Raw genomic sequence first — 18484 nt, 5'->3', positions numbered from 1 at the left:
TTATTATCATCAAAGAAGACTCACCATCTGACGGATCCTAAAGACTGTGCCGCAAGGCATACATAATTAATATTTTAAATCATAAAAAAAATTCTTAAATATATTCATTAATTCATGTAAAATGAACTGATACTATTTTTATTTGCGCACCAGTTTAAACTTCTTAGTTTATGGTATGTTCGCTTGACCTCAAGCTTTCATGAGAGACCAATAAAATTGAATTAAATGCCCACATCTTCAACTTTTAGTCCAAAATCCTTTACTTTTCTTCCCAAAGTGATGGTTTTTCCGTCAACCTTCAATCGTCAAGGCGAATTGTATATTATGTTAACTTGTCTTTTCTTATTTATTTATGTTACCCTATGATGAAACCTAACTCAAATTTCATTATTGCTTGTTTTGATAAAGTAGATGAAAATTTTGGTATAAAAAAAGTTGTCAGTTTCTAACGCCCCCTCTGACACACGCCCTTGACGTGGCATGGGTTAGAATCATAGATTTTTTCCCTTGGGATACAAATTTACATCTTCATAAATATGTGCAGTTGTGTATCCCGAAGAAAAGAATTTATAATTCTAACACATGCAATGTGAGGGGCGTGTATAAGAGGGGGGTGTCAGAAAAACATTATTCATAAAAAAAATGTTGAAGTTTTATACAAACGGTTAGGGTGTGGTTCAAAATGATGATTAAAGATAAGGTTGAGTAGATTAAACTAATTTACCATAAAAATTTAAGATGGTGGATTTTGGGGGAAAAAAATCAAGATGGATTTTTCATTAGTGGTTGAAGATGAGAGTATTTAGGTCATTTTTATTAGCCCATAGAAGCAGACCGAGATCAAGGGTGTGTCATCAGTTTAAAAACATTGGGGTTCTCCTCATATATTCACCAAAAAATGGAGGGCGTAATTCTAAATCACCCTATTAATTAAGCCTCTGAAGTCAAATCAAAATAACTGTTCGATCGGGGAGAACTGGAGAAGATCCTCGCTAGTCGTCTCTTTTCTGCAAAAGAAGTTCTCATATGTTCTAGACCCAGATTGAGAAAACTCGAGAATTGGATTCCTAAACCGATTCTCGAGGAGAATGCATCGTCTAAGGATCTCTGGGTCTTCGATTTTTGGTTCTCTAGCCGTTCCTCGCTTGAGAAGGAAAGCTTTGAACTCATGGTCTGCTGTTCAAGACACCTATTTTTCTACCAAGGTACTCTCTTTCCTTGTTTTAGGATCTAATTTGATATTTATTTAATGGGTTTCGATTAATTTTTCGTGGGGTTTGGTTTTTTTTTTTTTCTTTTTAATTTGTATTTTATCAGCTTTTTTTTATGGGTTTCAATTGCTTTTGTTGCTGTTTTAATGGGGTATGGATAATTAGTTTTGAGTTATAATTTTTGTTTTATTTCTGTGTTTTTTAAGGATATTTTTGAGAGACATAGGGTGGTGTTTACAATTTCGACTTCTTTAGCATCAGTTGCAACTGCATGGGCTGGTGAGTTCTGTTAGGGTTGAACTTGAAATTCACTTTAGTTCTTGTTTGATTGGTTATGTTTTTAAAGGATTATTCGTATTTGAAACTTTCTAGAATGTTTGGACTTAGGAACTCTAATTAAACCATCCAAGGTTATTGCAAAAGCAATGATTTTATTGAAGATAACAGAATTTTAAAGTCAGATAGGAAAGAAAGGCAAAAACCCTATTTTAGAAGTCTTCAACAAGATTGATTTGAACGAGACCGAGTCATCTCGGACAAGTTTTCCGATACGTTTGAGTTTTCTCATTCAACAATGAGAAAAAATGAACTATGGTTTTAAATCTTGTCCGATTCGTTTGACTTGTCTATCCTTCTCGTTCGTGGACGATACCGAGACGTATCGGACGAGAATTAAAACCATGGTTGTATGTTTCCTCAGTTACCGATTCAAATCTTCTCATGTTGCGGGTTTGTATGATGGTGTCGGCTGGAAACACCAACAAACCCTGAAGAACTTCTGAAAATTCCAATTGCACAACCACAATGTAGCAAACACCACGAAAGAATATATGCTTCTCAACAATCCTACTTGCTGATATATGCTGTAATACAAGCCCCCCAAAAGAATATATGCTTCTCCAAGGTTAAAAACATCTCTAAAATGCTTATAAAGTTTATAGGGACTTTTCAATGACTACTTTTCAGTACCTCTACTGGAATATCCATAAATTCAGGCCCCGGAATGTTAGCTTGTCCAAAGATATGATTATATCCCCCGTTTTTCTTAGATAAGCATCTTCTTGAACTCACTAATTCGTTGGATAACGTTCACCTTATGTGTTAAAAAAGAATAACAAAAAGGAAAAAATTATGGTGTAGCAATTGGACAGCAAATTTGGTTTTGAGATATCATATTCACTTTGAAATCCACTAAGACAAGTGCCAATAAGAATGCAAGTTTATTCAGGAAATATAAGAGAAGTTGCTTGTACTTGGTAGCTTCATAATGAGATCATTATCATCCTCAATAAAACTTACCATTATACACCTAGCGAAGATCAAGAAATTAATCTTGTAGTCTACTAGGAATAGTAATGATCTAGTAACGACTCTTATCTCTCTTTGTGTGTGTTTGTAGTTTAGATGGGGCCTAGCTCCCTCTTGAACTTTGAAATTGTGTTGCAGGTTATTCTTTACGGTACCTTCATCAAGCAAAAGTTGAGGAAAGGCTTGACTCTATAGAAAATGCTGTAAGTTGCTTATCATATTGATTTCTTAGACTGAGTTACTAGAACTTTATTTTGTGATTTCCTGACCGGACCCTAATTAATAATATTCTATTAAGACTTTTAGGCAAACCTGAATTGCATAAATTTTTATAATACTGATCAAAGAAAGTCCCCAACATTGTCTTCATCATTTCTTTGCTAATGGTCATATTATCTGAGGTCTAATTGCGAAGAACTGGGAATTCTAGTGGATGCTTACACCCGTTGCTTGTCGGTTTGGGGAAAGAAGTTATCATTTCGAATGCCCTTCAGATTTTATTCTTATCTCATAGTTTTTACACTCATTTGTGAGTATTTAAATGATCTTGTAAAAAATCCAGGCCTTTGGGAAACCCCAGGGATATCGAATTATTAATTTCTCATTGTCTTAAATTGGAAGCTTGTGTCAAAACATGCATTATGAAATATATGGCTCAGTAGCCTAATGTTGCCTCTTATGTTGGCTCAGTAACTTCAACCCAGGTAGGATTTTGCAGCAAAAGATCTTCTCCATTTATGAATTATATTGTTTGGAATCATTTTGATTGCTTGCTCTTCGACAATCTTTAACATTCATTACTCATCATTGGCAAAATACCAGGTAAGTCTTGGGGCGTATGAACCCATATACCATTTCGCCAATGGTGTAATTACTAAACATAGTAATTTATGTAGTCGTAGTTTGAAGTTTGAACATTCCAAAAGTATTCTTAATGAGCTGAATTTTGGGTCTTGCAACTGATTTGGGAATATGGTCTAAAAAGGGGCTAGACCATGGCACAGAAAATTTTATGTAAAATTTGGGCCTGATTATGAGGTCCAGAAAAACTTTGTTTCAGCCCTAGGCTTTTGGACATAGTTCCTGCATCACCTTGTCCTTTTTGGCTTCCCTATCACTCTTTTAGAGCATTTCATAGATTGTATTCGTAATTCTTGAAATACCTTGAAGACCAACCCCTCCCCCGCCATACCTTTTTAAGGCCAATGATGTCACAGTTGGAGTTTTAAGTTTGTACAGTAGTAGCACACTGATAATTGTTGGAAATGGGCGCGCACACAAAAAAACGTTTAATTGTTACCTGACTTCCTTGTTTTCGTAATGGGATTTAGGTGGTAATGTATTTCCCACCAGGGCTTTGACATCAGTGTCCTATTATAACTGTTCTGGACTACCTGTTTGATTATTAAACAAATTTAGATGGACCAATGACCTGGTACATGTGCTTAGTCTGAACCCATAGTTGGACCTCTCTCTCTCTCTCACACACACACACACACTCACTCACTCACTCTAGCAGTAATGACCACTGTATTTGTTTAGGATAGAAATAGGATAATAATTTTATTTGTGCATCATGGAATGTTGCCTTGAGTGGTTCATGTTTTATGCTATTCTTAGCAGTATTTGCTAGGCATGAGAATAATGGTGTTCTTTTTTCTTTTCTTTTTTGAGCAGATGAAAAACAATCATCATATTGAACATGCTGAAATTAAGAAGATTGTTGGTTCAGGAAATATCAGCACTTCAGCTTGCATTGCCACTGCTGGAACCTCATTAGTTATTGGGTTTGTTCTTTAACATCTATTTACAACTTTATCCCTTTACTGTGGTCGCCAACATGAATCCTATTTCTCCATGTAACTCTATCATGAACCATACATAATCCTCAATCAAAGGCATGCCTCTTCATATCTTTTCATACTACCTCTACCCATGTCATTTTCAGTTTTCCTCTTGCCCTTTCTAGAGCCTAGGACTGGCAACGGATCGGTTTGGTACCAGATCAATACCACTCCAATACCAATCCGAAATTTTTTAAACATATACCCAATCCAATCCGAACAAATTAATGAATATGTGAACTGAATCCGAACTATTGTCCTATTAACCAAAATATTTTTTTTTCCCGAAAACTAAAATTCCTGAATTATAGGCAAAGCAACAATTAAAACGTAGATATTTGTTACATGCATACACAGAAACACCAACAATATTGCTGAAAGTTGTCTAAAAAATGTGTTCCTATGTAACACTTTTATACAATAAGCAGACTTAGCCTATGTAACTAAATGCAGAAACTCAAATCTTCTCATCTGAATTATCCTTTTTTTCCACTCATTGTAGGTATGGTTTGGGTTGGCGAGGTGGAAGATGGTATGCAAATAGGAAGTTCAGGAAAGAGCAGCTGAAATTGCTGGGACAGATAAAGCCACGGAGGTGGCAATTCCTAAGAAGGCCATTGACCAGGACCAGGCCACCAGATAGTACTGCTACAAATTCCGAAGTGTTGCAGGACACCACCACCACACTTCCTGGCAAACCCAACAATCTTGTTAGCAGTTAAAAGTTGTGACTCAGTCGAATGGTTACTAAGTTTCACCGATGAAAAAATATGAATATCTTTTGTAAAATTATCCTCTTTAACTTGGGATTATAGCAATTTTAATACATCTTTTCGATTTGTCGGTCTTTTGCATCTTCAAGATTGCTATTTGAAATGGTGATCCTGGTTTTAAATCAAACTAGCTCACCTGGTTTGTGAAGCTAGGATTTTATAAATGCTGTAGTTTGCAAAGAATAGAAGAAGATTTTTATCGATGTGAAGATAAAAAGTTCAAAATCAGGGATTAAACAACACAAAGGGGAGCCCTTTTTCAATAATGAAACTATCCACAAACACATCGGCAATGTGTGATGTCACCTTATAGTATAACATTGTCTTGTTACAAATTCTTGATGAAAAAACAGTAGAATGAAGAGAGTCTAGCCTTCATCATGGTAGTTAAGTGGTGGTAGAGAGTGAGTTCCAGCAGATATCTTGTTTAGGCTAGAGTACATTTAGACTAAAATTTGAGAGCTTCCCCACCCATTTCAAATGGGGCAAAATTAAGGGGGGTGTTGCAGTAGAGAACGCATTCAGTATGATTAATGATCCAAGTTACATATTTCTAGTGTTTCCCAGTGGAGTGATGGGAGTATGTTGCAGCATGTAGCCAGGTCCATGGTCTAAAATATCGGTCAATACATATTGGCATTGACCCCAATACATTGAATGTCTAAAATATCGGTCGATACATATTGGCATTGACCCCAATACATTGAATGTATCGAGTTTATATCAGAATGTATCAGTTTGTATCGAATGTATCGGCCGATACCGTATCAATTTTTTCATTAACTGAAACATTCAATCGATACGATATTTTAACCCATGGCCCGTCAAACACAACCTTCTTTTAACATAGGAATTAGGAAGGCAATGAATGGAGTCAAATGGTAATAATGTTTTCCCACAATTCCACCGTCAATGACAACAGTCTTACCCCAAAATTAGAGATAAACAAGTCCTGTTCATCAATGCCACTCCATCCAAAGCCATGTCTTCTGTTATTGAGAGCGAGTTTATACCTTCTTTTACCATCTCCATCCCATGTTATTCTGGATCATCCTCTCGTTCTTTTAGGACCATCAGCCTGAATATTTCTTTTTATATACTTCCACCATCAAAACATGAAATGGAGCATGACTGTTGTGACACAAAAACCTTTCCTACTCCTCGCTCCCAACCATTATAACAGACAGAATGCCCACATTAAGAAAAATAATCAACACATCAGCCCATGTTTCGTCACCATACAATGGGTAACACATGCCATTCTGGTCAAAAACACAAAAAGCATTCATATTTGTGCTGGAAAAGAAAGTGCTAGACTAATTTCGGTTAACAAAAATGTTCATGATTTCTTGAATGATGACTACGTCACTTGTAGACACTGCAAGCTCTACAAGCCATTTCTCTCTCCCCCATTCCATTTGTACTAGACAGAGATTACTCCACCATTTAAAGAATTATTGACTACAAGAACCAAATCTAGAAAGAACATCTCTCTACCGCAGAATCAAAACTTGTATTAAATCAACATTGTTTCTATCTATACAATTCATTTATATATATTTGATTATTGTTAAATTGTCACCCTCTTTATTTATTTTTTACTTATATTTTTTCTTTTACTTGAGGAGAGGTTACAGACTTCGTTAAACAATCTACAATTCCTTGACAATCTGTTCCAGGCAGGACACTGCTAGAGTCATCTTCAAAGGAATCATCTGTATTAGAATGAGGAGAGCGTAGGTTTCCAGGAGTCTGACAAGCTTTCATTGTCTTGCAGTGTTCTGCTTCGTCATCTCTTATGTTCATAAACACATCATACAAGTTCTCTGAAAGAAAAGATGCAAGATTTCAATTAGCATGTTTTTATTATATCTCGTAAAAACTAAGAAACACACATGATGGTTCCTGCTAAGATCTTCTGTGTACTAGTATTAGACAAGGGGACTTCAAAAATGATGTTAGAAACCAAGGTCTAAAGAAAAGTTCATAAATATTCCTCTTACAGATTCAAGAACACCAACTAATGAGATCGGTTTGTTTGAAGTCAATGATGTTCAGACAAGTTAAAAAAAGATTAAACATGAGAATCGAATAACAATCAGTTTTCAGCAATCATTTTATTTTTTTATTGATTGCTTATGCACTCAGAACTTAGACAAGTTGTAGTGAAACTTTTAAGCAACTCCCCTTTCTAGAGCATGTAGGATGATTTGCATACCGTGAATGCAAACTGAACAACAAAGCAAACAACCATAATACAGATCAAAACACCATAAAAATAAAGTTGGATCAATCCTTACCTATAACTGGCCTTCGAGACTTGGGAGGTCTGTCAGTTTGAAATTCATCTGGAAAGAGATACAAAATATTTGTGTTCACAAAGACAGCAGTTGAAGACTTGGAACCTAGGTAGTAATAAGGGTGGTGATGGTCTTACCAAACAAGTACAAGTCGCCTTCTGTGTAGTATTTGACTGCAACTTGAGGGGCAGGCAAAGTTTTCAATTCTTCTGCATCAATGTAATGAAACCAACACGTTACTCTCATTGAAACAGTGTGAATAATTACGGTTTTTTCTTTTTCTTTTTTTGCCAGGGGGGCAAAAAAATTCATATGTTGGATGGTTAGAATCAACCGATTGGAATGTTTTAATAGATCCCTAGCAATGTCCGCTCATGGATGGTCAGGACCCCTCTCTATGCAAGCCAACATATGGCAGGACTAAACCCCAAGGGGTTGGCTCAATGGCAATTTCGAATCCAATAAGCGGTGAGAGTCTGTAAGTTGTGTTCGATACCCAATATGAGCAATGGCTCCTCAAGGTCACCCGCGAGGGTGTACCCTCACTTACCTAGTGAGTGTGATGTGTGGGCGTTGCACGTGCCTGGGGGAGTGACCCATATGCCTTGGTCCAGGCCATGGCTCACCCGGTCCCACTACTCGGACATAAGTTCGGATACCCCCGTTAACCAAAAACAAAATGGTGGAGACTACACAGTTTTACAAATATAATTCAATGGTATCATCTGTTTTCTCTAGTAATGCATAACTCAACCAAATGAAATGTAAACTTACCTCCCTGGAGCTTGATAAACTTGTCATAAGTTTCAAATGCATGTTTCTCCACACATTCAGAAAAATGATCTGCAAAAATCATGAATAAGAAGAAGATACGCATATAGCATCTGAATCTAATGCCTTGTAGTATATTCTGTTGAAAACTTCTATTTCAATCTTTGAGTAAAAATTGTAGATACTCCAACATCAACCACTACCGTGAAAAGGTGAGATATCCAAAGGATTCTCAGATGAGAGGCAAGCTCCAAAAATCAGTAAACAAGTTAGTTGGTCTATGGGTGATGCCATAGGTACTGGGTTCAATTCGCTCCATCTAATTAAAAACAGGGCTTACTGATCTTAGGGCAAAAAGAAAAAAAAAAAGTTCGCTGGTGCTTGGCAACAAATTTGTGAAACTAAGCAGCCAGAGAGATTGGGTTTAGGGGTTCGAGTTCCCTTAAGTCAGAAACGATGCTATCATCAGTTTAGAGAAGAAATTTTCTAGTGTAAATACGTGACTGAGGGAACATAGATGCCATGAAAACTAGGTTTTTCAACACCATAGAATGTTATTGGCATTGTAGGGGGCACAAGTGAAGATGCCAGTAAGAAGTTTGGTTCTTTGAGAAATTAAGCCACAATAATTGAATAAGTATCCCGGTTTCTGCTTGGAGGAATAAAAACCGTCTGGCTGTTCTGAGTTGTTCTATTGTGCTTGGTGGGGAAAAGGGAAAAAATAATGAAAATGGTAAAGTTTAGAGAAAGTTTCATCCTCTTATCAAAAGTCCTCAGCTCCTTTCAGAACAAGAAGGCACTCATTCAGTGATAATGTCAAGAAAGAGAGAACTAAAATATTGCTATCAAAGCAAATTTGGATCCCCAAACTTACATGCCATTCTCGGGCTTACAGCATACATAAAGGCTGTCATGAAGTAATAAAAGATTGCGATATGTCGAGCAAGAAAGCGATCGAACCACCACTCATTACCCCCGAGTTCCTGCAAATAGAAACATGACACACTCTAAACATCAAGCAACCTATGAAACTCAGAAGACTTAAAAGAGCAACTCATAATATGAAGCTTCTTGCTCAACCATCCTATCTATCATGGTCTAATTGCATATACCCAAGTGTTGATTACTCACAATGTATAATAATATGATGTTTATAATACATAAGATTCAGAAAGTTGTTTCAGTAAACAAAAAATAAGAAGCGTGTAAACATGAAAAATGGGAAGTCACTAGAGGGAAAATTGGGTACCTCCATGATAAGTAGATGATGCATCTCGTTCCAGCTTTCAGCAAAATGCACTTTCAAATAATCTGCCTTTCTCCACCAACCAAAACTCTCATACATGTGCAGCACAGACATGAAGGCTTCCATAACATCAAAGACACACACAGTTAGCATGCATGATAAGATGGCCATAAAAGTTTTTCTCATTAATTGTCAAGTTTCAATGATCAAATTGACAAACTTTGGACGAAATTCATTGAGTTCTCTGAAAGGGTTTCTGAACACCTCTAGAAATTGAAATCTTCGGGACACACACACTTGCATACTATAACGCTTAATCCATGACCCAAACTTGAGTTCATCTCAGGGCTCACTCAAGGCACATAAGCGTGTCAGTGTGACCTACCCTTTTACTCATTCAATTCAGTTCAACCAAGTCCCCCGAATTTCTTTTATCTTTTGTATTTTAGATTACTTTTCTTTTGGATAAGGAAACAGATCAGTTATGAGGACGGCTTGGACATGGGTGAGGATGGGTTTTGCATCCATATCATCCTATCGGCATACACCGACTTTACCATCCTAACGAGTTTGATACAGTATTAATATTTGTGAGGCATACTCAAGTTTGTTCTCCTAAAAGTTTTACAGAGCCAAACACAAGTGCCAAAATAGTGAGGTAAGTTGAAAAGGTCTTGGCATTCTAAGAAGACTATAAAACCCACAAAAAATAAAGACTTAAGAAATGGAATACCCACCAAAATAAGGAACTCTTGCAATTGTTTCCAGTACAAAAAACCTTGCATAATTGCGGTCATGGTAGAAAACATCAAGTATCTTTATAACTGAATCCTGAACAAAACAATCAAATTTAAAGCAGTAGAAGTAATGAATTTTTTTGCGAAAATGATAGAAGTTATGAGGGAGAAAAGATACCGTGAGAAGAATATTCACAGATTGTTCAAATTTAATGGCCCATCTCTCCAACACACTGGAGGATGAACTCTCCAATGGGTCTCCACCATTTCCTTTCCCTTCACTTTCTGGGAAACTTTTTGGTTGGAACGAATCCTCTACTATCACTTCCTCTTTATTTTCTTGCAAAAGTGATGCTTGGACTTGATAAAATTTTCTACACAAAACACAATATGCAAACTCAGAACACAAACTGAACATTTGGAACCTAATTTTCGGGAGTTTCTCTTTAAACAAGCTAAAAAATTTAACAACAATTTTTGGCTTAGGTGCAAGTTTTCTCCTTTCAGGAATAAAAAACAACAAATGACTGACAAACTAAACCTCCTAAGCTACCAAAATGCAAATTGGTTGTAAAAAATAAAAAAATAAAAAACCAAATTTCGATAAGATTCAAATAAAAGGAACCATATTTTTTAGAATTCCCTCTCAAAATCCTCAAACAATATTTACATTCAAAAGATTTCTGCTTGAGAGTCCAACAACTAAGAAAGACGCCAAATTTCTCACCAATTCATACTCAAAGCTCAAATATTAAATAAATACAAATCCAAAGTAATCGGATTTTATTATTTTCATTCAAAATGGTAAAATTTAAATAATAATAAAAAGAAGATATATATTCAAAAATCAATTGTTTTGATAAGTACTCAAATTTCAAAAATACAATTCCGGGTATTAATAAATAAATTTAAAAAAAAAAACATAAAATCAACACAAAATGGATACCACGTAATCAAATCCCCACTCCCCCCCAACCCACCTCTCCAACAAATACTCAAATTTCTAAGTGAATTACAGAATTCAGGAAGCTCAAACCTCAAACGAAACAGGAAAATAGGAGAACTACAGTATTTTTTATTTGAATAAATAAAAAAATAAAAACTCACCTTGGGAGGGTTCGATGCATCGACGTAGAAGTAGAGGAGAGGGGATTGTACACAAAGGGGTTTTTCGAATTGGAGGAAACTGTTTTTCTGCGATTTCTCGTGTTGGAAGATGAAGATGAGGATGATACCGAGATTGGCAATAACACAGAAGGCAGACATGTCGCCATGATCGCTCTCTCTCTCTCTGATATTCGATTTCGTTGGATCTTCGAACTCGAAGCTCACATATTCCTCGTTGTGTCTTTTTATGTCATCGAAGGCGGTCGAATGATGAGAAGAGACAAGAAGTTTGATTTAGACAAACCCCTTTACGTTTAATAAATATTTTAGATACCCCTTGACCTTGGTGTTTTGAGAGACTTATATAAAATGATCTAAATGCCCTTGTGATCGATCAATATCTACTTTCTATCCAAAAATCCTTAAATTTTTCTCCTGAGTAATTTCAAGACAGTATAGGATGTTTAGGTGACTAGAGGAAAATGGGTAATTTGGCTAAGTTAATAAGACAACTTGTGTATCGTTGATGTTAGGATCCAAAACTTGTTGAACACATCTTAAATTATGTCAATCATTAATCTTATCTTGTCTAGTAAAAAGGAGAAAAAAAAAAAGAAAGAATAATGTTGAAGTGACATCAAAATTGTACATCATATCGCACATCTTGGCATATAAGTATGTAGAAATTATAAATACGTTTCATCGATATACAAGTCAAAAATATCTATGGTTCTTACACACTTTCGTGTCAAGATTTGTGATGAGGTATAATCTTGAGGTCACTCCAACACAATTTGAAAAATAATTAGATGAAGGTTGATTTTTTTGAGTAGAAAAATCAAGGGTCTCCAAGTAGAGGTGAAGACAACATTGAAAAGGTTGTAAAGCATAGAGATGGTGAGATTTTGGAAGAAAAATCAATATTTGGGTTTGAGGTTAAAGATGAGGCCATTCTGTTCATTTTATATTTGTCTCCCAGAGAGGACCAAATTCAAGGGGTATGTCATCGGTTTAAAAATGTAGAGAGATATCTACCATATTGTACAAAATATAGAGAGATCTGTAAAAATCAACCAAGTCGGACAAGAAATATCTCCAACTGCCACGTGGTATTGTGAGAAACCACAGAAACCACTGAATAATGCAGCAACGGTCCAAGGATTAATTTTCAAAATACCACGTGGCAGTGAATACTTGTTCCTAAACCATGCATTCCAATCTTAATTGCCTAACGTGGCAGGAATATACGCTGTACTCCCATGGGATGGGCCCCATGGGATAACGGATCAATAACACCCTAATATCGGTCTAAATTTTTTTTTTTTTTTTAAATATATACTACATCCAAACGGATTAATGAATATGTGAATCAAATTCGATCCATTTCATTTAACTCTTAATCCAAAATCGATTCGAACACATATCTTATTTTCATATGAACAATGTTCAAAATAATTTAAAATCATATAAAATTTTAAAAGGAGAAATGATAATCTGACGCATCCCACGTGGCATATTCAAAATACTCCCCTGATGTGGCATGTGCCAAAATTATAGATTTTTCTTTTATCGAGATACACAATTAAACATATTTATGGGGGTGTGCGTAGTGTATCCCGAGGCATAAAGTCTATGGTTCTAACACATGTCATATCATGACTCACAAGAGTATTTTGAGTATGCTATGTGAGGGAGTCAGATTATCACGATTCTTTTAAAAAAATCTACTTTCCAACTATAAATATAGAGGGAAATCAAAAAGATTAAAATGTATATGAAATTAAAAATAAAAATAAAAAATTATTAAAATATGTTTGAATCAGAATTTTTTCATAATGATTGGAGTAGATCTAAAATTATTTCAAACTAAGATTTTAATCCAAATTCGATTTGTCATGTTTTTTAGATAGGATCGGCCCAGACACCTGGTACATTTCGGGATCATTGTCAACCCTATACTCCCACACCAAATTCATTATCATCACAATTCACAAGTAGCTCCATCGATCTATTGGGTCCACGTTGGGTGTTTTGATTATAATTGGATCTGATCAAGGAGAATCAATCTAATAAGCATTGGATCAGATTCTTGTTGGATTGGATTTTATCATATCACAATTTTAAGAAAAAAAAATCCAATCATATAGGAATTGCTTTTGGAGTTGGACTGTATCAACGCGATGAACAGGGTAGATTTACAGTGGTGACGATAAGGGCATGTATTTAACAATTATTGCAATAAATAATAGTGACAAATAAAAAAATCTGTCACTATTACCCCCACAAAAATCTTTCCACACTTAGTTGCCACCATGTGAGTAAAATCTGCTCTATCATGATGAAATGATATGTAAAATACAAACAAACATACTTGACTATCTGATCGTCTATCAAATTGGATCCATATTAGATTGAGTCCTTATTAAAATTAAAATCATTGATCCAAATATGAAGTTGCCAAAAGGGATTGGATATCGTGTCTAATCAGGTCGATAACTTAAGTAATAAGATTATATATAACACACCAAATAAAAATAATTACACACCATTTCTCATTTCTGCGTTTTAATCCCTCCTTTCTTGATGTATTATTCAATTTCATGTTTAGAGTGTAAAAATAAAATTTGGGGGTAGTAATATAATATATCAAAAGGAAAATATAGAAATAAATGAGGTGGAAAAAGAGTGGGTTGTGGTTTCGCGGTGCCCCCCGTGTTAATAAGAGCACCTATGAACTATTGAAAACTTAAGTTTTACCACGATTAGAGCACCCCACCTATATTGACACTTTGGCAAATCGACATTCCTCCAGAAGATTTATTTGGTTTATGTAGACGTATTCATGTTGACAAAAAAAAAAAGGATGCTTTGATCAGTTGGGGTGCCCTAATCGTCAAAATAATTTGTTGGGGGTGCCTCGGATAAATGGGGTGGGTATAACATGGGCCAAAAGAGCGCACACTACGCTCCTGTTGGAGCCAAAAAGCGAAACAGAGACCAAATCAAGCGATTCGCGCCATCATAACTGATATTCGAAATCAAATCAGAAAACAACAGGCGAAAAAGACAATTGTTTTTGGTTTCAGTCTTTGAAGCCTAGAAGCTATCGAATGATTGTCTGCAGCAGTGACATCTCCTGGGATTTCCGGCTTCAAAAGTCAAAATAATACCAAAATGGATTCAGAAGAAATCTTGGTTCTTCTTCTTGTTCTTCTTGTTTTCTCTAGTTCTTCTTTTAAGGACCCAAGATTTCTAAAACACCTATAACCCACTTGAGTAATGGCTGTAAGTTTTCTTGTTACTCTTCTTTTTCTCATCTGTCTTTTGTATGTTATTTGATCTTTGATGGATTTTTTTTTTTTAAATATTTTTTTTATGATGTGGGTTTTGATTTATGGTGTTTAATTTACTTTCTCAATTGAGGGTTGGATTGAGTTTTATTGAATTTTTTAGGTTGTACCTTATTGCAAAACTGACCATTAACCATAATGGATTGAAATTACCAAGAAAGAAAAAGAGAACCAGAAAAATGATAACTCTCATATATTTTTGTGGTCCAGCTCTAATGGCTATATCTATTGTTGTGGATGATCAAGAGATTTCATAATGTGGGAATTGAAAAATAGTACAAGATGAGCCTATATCGTTTGTTGTTGTTGTTGTCGATGATCAACAGTTTCTACTATATGTGAATTAAAAGTAATACAAGATAAGCACCTTTAAGCCCAAATCGATCATTTATATAAGTCCAAATCCTACTTCCAATCCTTAGTTCCAGATCAATAAGGAAAACCCAGATGCACAAATGGAGTTCTCCACTAAGAAACATCCCCAAACAATTTGGGACAGGGCACTGTCCCAAAACCCCTCAAGACAGGTGGGGGAGACCCAACCCCTAGCCAAGACGCTCGGCTCATGGGAACCATCCTTCCCATCTTGAGTTATAAGCTTATGTGGGCACAAAAGTTAGTGATAGATTAATTTAACTGACTCACATATAACAATACTTCCGTAAGAAAGGTTTTTGCTGTTGTTACTAGGATTTTGAGTTTGATAATATTGTTTAATTTGGATATTATGGCTGCCTTTCGAGGTTGCTGTTTTTTTTTTTTTTTTTTTGGGAATCATCACTTACTAATGGAGGATTATCTTGTGTTTTGAGAATGTTTAATTGTTTTCTGTATTGCTTTTGGAATCGTGGGGTTCTGGGTTTTGGTTGGTGGTATTTAATTTGCTTCATCTGTCGATCTTTTAGCTGTTTTGTGGTTAGTAAAATATTTTTGTCTTCTGCATACTTTTTGTTTGGTTCTTGTTTTTTATTTATACTTTGCAAGTGAGGGCTATTTCTTGCACACAGAAGGCTTTATATTTTGAATTTGAAATAAATACATCGATTTCTATTTGAGTGTTACTCAACTAAAAATTCTCTCTTTATCATTGTCTTTTGATCTCATAGTTCTTTCTAGTCTTATTTTTATTTATTTAGTGGGTGCTGGGTTTTTTTTATACATTCTTTCAGCTCTCTATTTCACTATACTCCTTGATCTCCTAAAAATACCTATTGTTTGGGAGAAAACTCTAATGGGGAAGATTGTTTCAAAAACACTTATACAACCATCTCTTTATGATGCCATATGTCTCTTATCCTTATATCCAATGAAAGTGCGGTTCTAAAAGGTCACTGTCATAGTTGGGATTGCGTGGACACGTATTGCACTTTGAAGAGGGTGGTATCATGTTTCGACCTTTTGAAGCAATCCTTCCAATCAAAGTCATGCTATTTTAGTTGCCTACACTAAATATTTGAAATGCTGTGGATGCTAGATCTATTGATGTGGTATTCACCAAACAATATTTTTTCCATTCTTTAGGTTTCATTTATAAGCTCCATGGGCTCAAACATTGAACCCCCAGTGGCATTATATGCATATCCTGCTACAAATTATATCCTTGTTTTCTTGATCTGATTTGTTTTGATTAAGAAACTCGGACAAATGAATAGAAATGCATAAGTTTTCAATAAAATTTCTCTGTTTTAGTTCCGAAAAAGTTTGTTATACCATCACATTTCAGTGGTTCTTTAAGTAGTAATAAATTTAGAAACTCACTTAATTGTTCCTTACATGAATCTGCTTACTTGTGGTTCATCCAGCAACGTTCCCACGTTCCAAAGTTTGGCAATTGGGATGGAGAAAATGTACCTTACACTGCATATTTTGACAATGCTCGTAAAGAGAGAAGCAGTGGAGCAAAGATGGTCAATCCGAATGATCCCGAAGAGAACCCAGACATCTTCACAGGTGGAATTATGGGACGCGAAAGCTATGGTGGTAGTTACATAGTTCAGGCTCCACCATCACGTACCACTTCAGAACATGCCAACAGGGACGAAGGATGTGTACACCGTAATACCACTAATCAGAACATCAATCCGGATCAACAAAAAAGTAGGAGCCGTAAGAATATTAACTCGGAATCAAGCAGTTCGGACCGTTCACTTCTGCAACCAAACCATCATCGCACAAGGTCCAGTCAAAAGAAGAATTTCGGAGAAGGTAGCAATAGCTACTCCCCGTCATCACCACCAGCTCGACACAAAAGTGGAAATCCCCGAGAGGATGTAAGTGAACTCTACTTTTTCCCGACTTGAATCTTGTATGAAGTTTGGACATTTATGTATGGGTGTTCAATATGATGCTTGATTATGTGTTTTCTATTGTTCCGTAAAAAGAATAGGGATGAAAAAACTCGAAAGAATGAGGATCCTCACTGAAATAATTTGAGCATAAATTCTGAGATCTTAGACTATATATGTCGGTGGTTTACATCCATCTTTAAGACTTGTGTTTCAGAAAATCTGTATAACTTAAGAATGTGTTTTCATGTATTGCCTGAATTTTCTATTTTATCAGCAACAGCAGCGTCAAGGGGCATCGGTACCCAAATTTGGTGCTTGGGACGAAACAGACCCTGCATCAGGCGAAGGGTTTACTATCATCTTTAACAAAGTAAAAGAAGAGAAACAAATTGGAGCATCTAAGCTCTCAACAATACCTACTGAGCCAACCATTTATAATGCTGGACAGAGAAACCGTGGAAGTTCTTCTCCACGTTCAAAGGTTTGTAGAGTCCATGCTTGCTCTAATGCTTTGTCTCAATTTGTACATTTTAACTTTACATATCGTGATAAATTGAAATCGATAGTGATCAAATTCAATGGTAGTCCGTGTTGAGTTTAGTCCCACATCAGACACTTATTGCCTTATCCCTCTCTTTATAAGCTCCTGGCCCTCTAGTGGGCCTTTCTCTCCTCCACGTCACTCAGTTCATATCTCCACATGCTTTGGCCCAGTCCGGCTGACATGTGCAGGGGTGTGTTTAGTTAGGTCCATATCGGACACTTATTGCCTTATCTCTCTCTTATAAGCTCCTGGGCCTCTCCACTCTTTGCCAATTGGTTTTGAGTTGGAACTTATCAGTCCATGAAGAATCAAAATAATATTGTAGAACTTCATTTGATTTTTCTTTTCTGATTTATTCGTCCAAGCCTTATTTTGTCTCCAATGTTTGGTTCTGCAGAGTTGTTGCGGCCTACTTTTGAGGTCCAAGAAGTGATCTACATGGATTGGCTTCTCGTTGACCACTTCAATGATGATAAGTATATAAAGCCTGTATTCACGAACAATCCTTAAGAATTGTATTCTTTATAGTCATATACAGTTGTTCGACATATAATTTTCTTCCATTTATTCGATCTTGCACGTTAAAAGAACAACTTTTTTTGGCTAATGCCTTTTCATTAACACCTTGGAATATGGTGTTGTTATTTGTGTTAAATATTTTTTTCCCTGTAATCTACAAGTTGGTTTGCAATAAGATCGGATCCATTAGAAAGCTCTAGTGGAGATTTTTCTGATGGTCTATTATTTTCTATTTCTAATTAAGGTTAAATTTTACATTTTAATCTAAAACTATTATAAAATTATTATTGTTTAGTTATGATTTGAAATATATATATATGTATATATATTTAAAGTAATGTATAATCTTCTTAAGATAGCTATTTAGTAGATAAAAGGAGAGAAATATATTGGAGGCACCTCATGTTGCCTACTTAAAACAAGATCTAATTATTAAAACAACTCTACCTTTTAATACATTTTAATGATGAAAGATTTGCATGATTA

The 18484-nt window shown here is 35.6% G+C and overlaps 3 protein-coding genes across 3 annotated transcripts; 2 read left to right on the top strand and 1 right to left on the bottom strand.

Annotated features, from left to right (window-relative positions):
- The first annotated feature begins 946 nt into the window (after nucleotides 1-946).
- LOC147390158 (triacylglycerol lipase-like protein) lies at nucleotides 947-5210 on the top strand. Its single transcript, XM_086458112.1, has 5 exons — nucleotides 947-1205; nucleotides 1418-1490; nucleotides 2658-2722; nucleotides 4197-4306; nucleotides 4866-5210. Exons 1-5 carry the CDS (start codon nucleotides 1089-1091, stop codon nucleotides 5083-5085), a joined length of 585 nt encoding a protein of 194 aa, XP_086314238.1. The 5' UTR covers nucleotides 947-1088; the 3' UTR covers nucleotides 5086-5210.
- Nucleotides 5211-6630: 1420 nt separating this feature from the next.
- On the bottom strand, nucleotides 6631-11550 carry IM (Alternative oxidase family protein). Its single transcript, XM_086458110.1, has 9 exons — nucleotides 11298-11550; nucleotides 10369-10564; nucleotides 10191-10284; nucleotides 9457-9572; nucleotides 9082-9190; nucleotides 8211-8279; nucleotides 7574-7645; nucleotides 7437-7484; nucleotides 6631-6962 (listed from the first exon to the last, which is right to left on the bottom strand). Exons 1-9 carry the CDS (start codon nucleotides 11462-11464, stop codon nucleotides 6739-6741), a joined length of 1095 nt encoding a protein of 364 aa, XP_086314236.1. The 5' UTR covers nucleotides 11465-11550; the 3' UTR covers nucleotides 6631-6738.
- A 2749-nt stretch (nucleotides 11551-14299) lies between these two features.
- On the top strand, nucleotides 14300-18197 carry LOC147390156 (RPM1-interacting protein 4-like). Its single transcript, XM_086460168.1, has 4 exons — nucleotides 14300-14582; nucleotides 16450-16917; nucleotides 17210-17416; nucleotides 17877-18197. The coding sequence occupies exons 1-4, from the start codon at nucleotides 14577-14579 to the stop codon at nucleotides 17910-17912; spliced, it is 717 nt and encodes a 238-aa protein (XP_086316294.1). The 5' UTR covers nucleotides 14300-14576; the 3' UTR covers nucleotides 17913-18197.
- The last annotated feature ends 287 nt before the right edge of the window (nucleotides 18198-18484 follow it).

Source organism: Akebia trifoliata, chromosome 11 (genome assembly GCF_017979445.1).
Source record: "Akebia trifoliata isolate Shusen 1 chromosome 11, ASM1797944v1, whole genome shotgun sequence".
Lineage (NCBI taxonomy): Eukaryota > Viridiplantae > Streptophyta > Magnoliopsida > Ranunculales > Lardizabalaceae > Akebia > Akebia trifoliata.
The sequence above is the reverse complement of the archived record's forward strand: the minus strand, read 5'-3'. Positions and strand labels throughout refer to the sequence as shown.

Bases quoted from the DNA above. Each gene is read 5' to 3' on its own strand.
- LOC147390158 (XM_086458112.1), top strand. From the start codon at position 1,089: ATGCATCGTCTAAGGATCTCTGGGTCTTCGATTTTTGGTTCTCTAGCC. The intron at 1,206-1,417 runs GTACTCTCTTTC...GTGTTTTTTAAG, and splicing joins ACACCTATTTTTCTACCAAG to GATATTTTTGAGAGACATAG. The intron at 4,307-4,865 runs GTTTGTTCTTTA...CACTCATTGTAG, and splicing joins GGAACCTCATTAGTTATTGG to GTATGGTTTGGGTTGGCGAG.
- IM (XM_086458110.1), bottom strand. From the start codon at position 11,464: ATGGCGACATGTCTGCCTTCTGTGTTATTGCCAATCTCGGTATCATCC. The intron at 10,565-11,297 runs GTGAGTTTTTAT...TGTTTTGTGTAG, and splicing joins ATGCATCGAACCCTCCCAAG to AAAATTTTATCAAGTCCAAG. The intron at 9,573-10,190 runs GTGGGTATTCCA...ATGTTATGGAAG, and splicing joins TGCAAGAGTTCCTTATTTTG to CCTTCATGTCTGTGCTGCAC.
- LOC147390156 (XM_086460168.1), top strand. The intron at 16,918-17,209 runs GTAAGTGAACTC...CTATTTTATCAG, and splicing joins GTGGAAATCCCCGAGAGGAT to CAACAGCAGCGTCAAGGGGC. The intron at 17,417-17,876 runs GTTTGTAGAGTC...TTGGTTCTGCAG, and splicing joins GTTCTTCTCCACGTTCAAAG to AGTTGTTGCGGCCTACTTTT.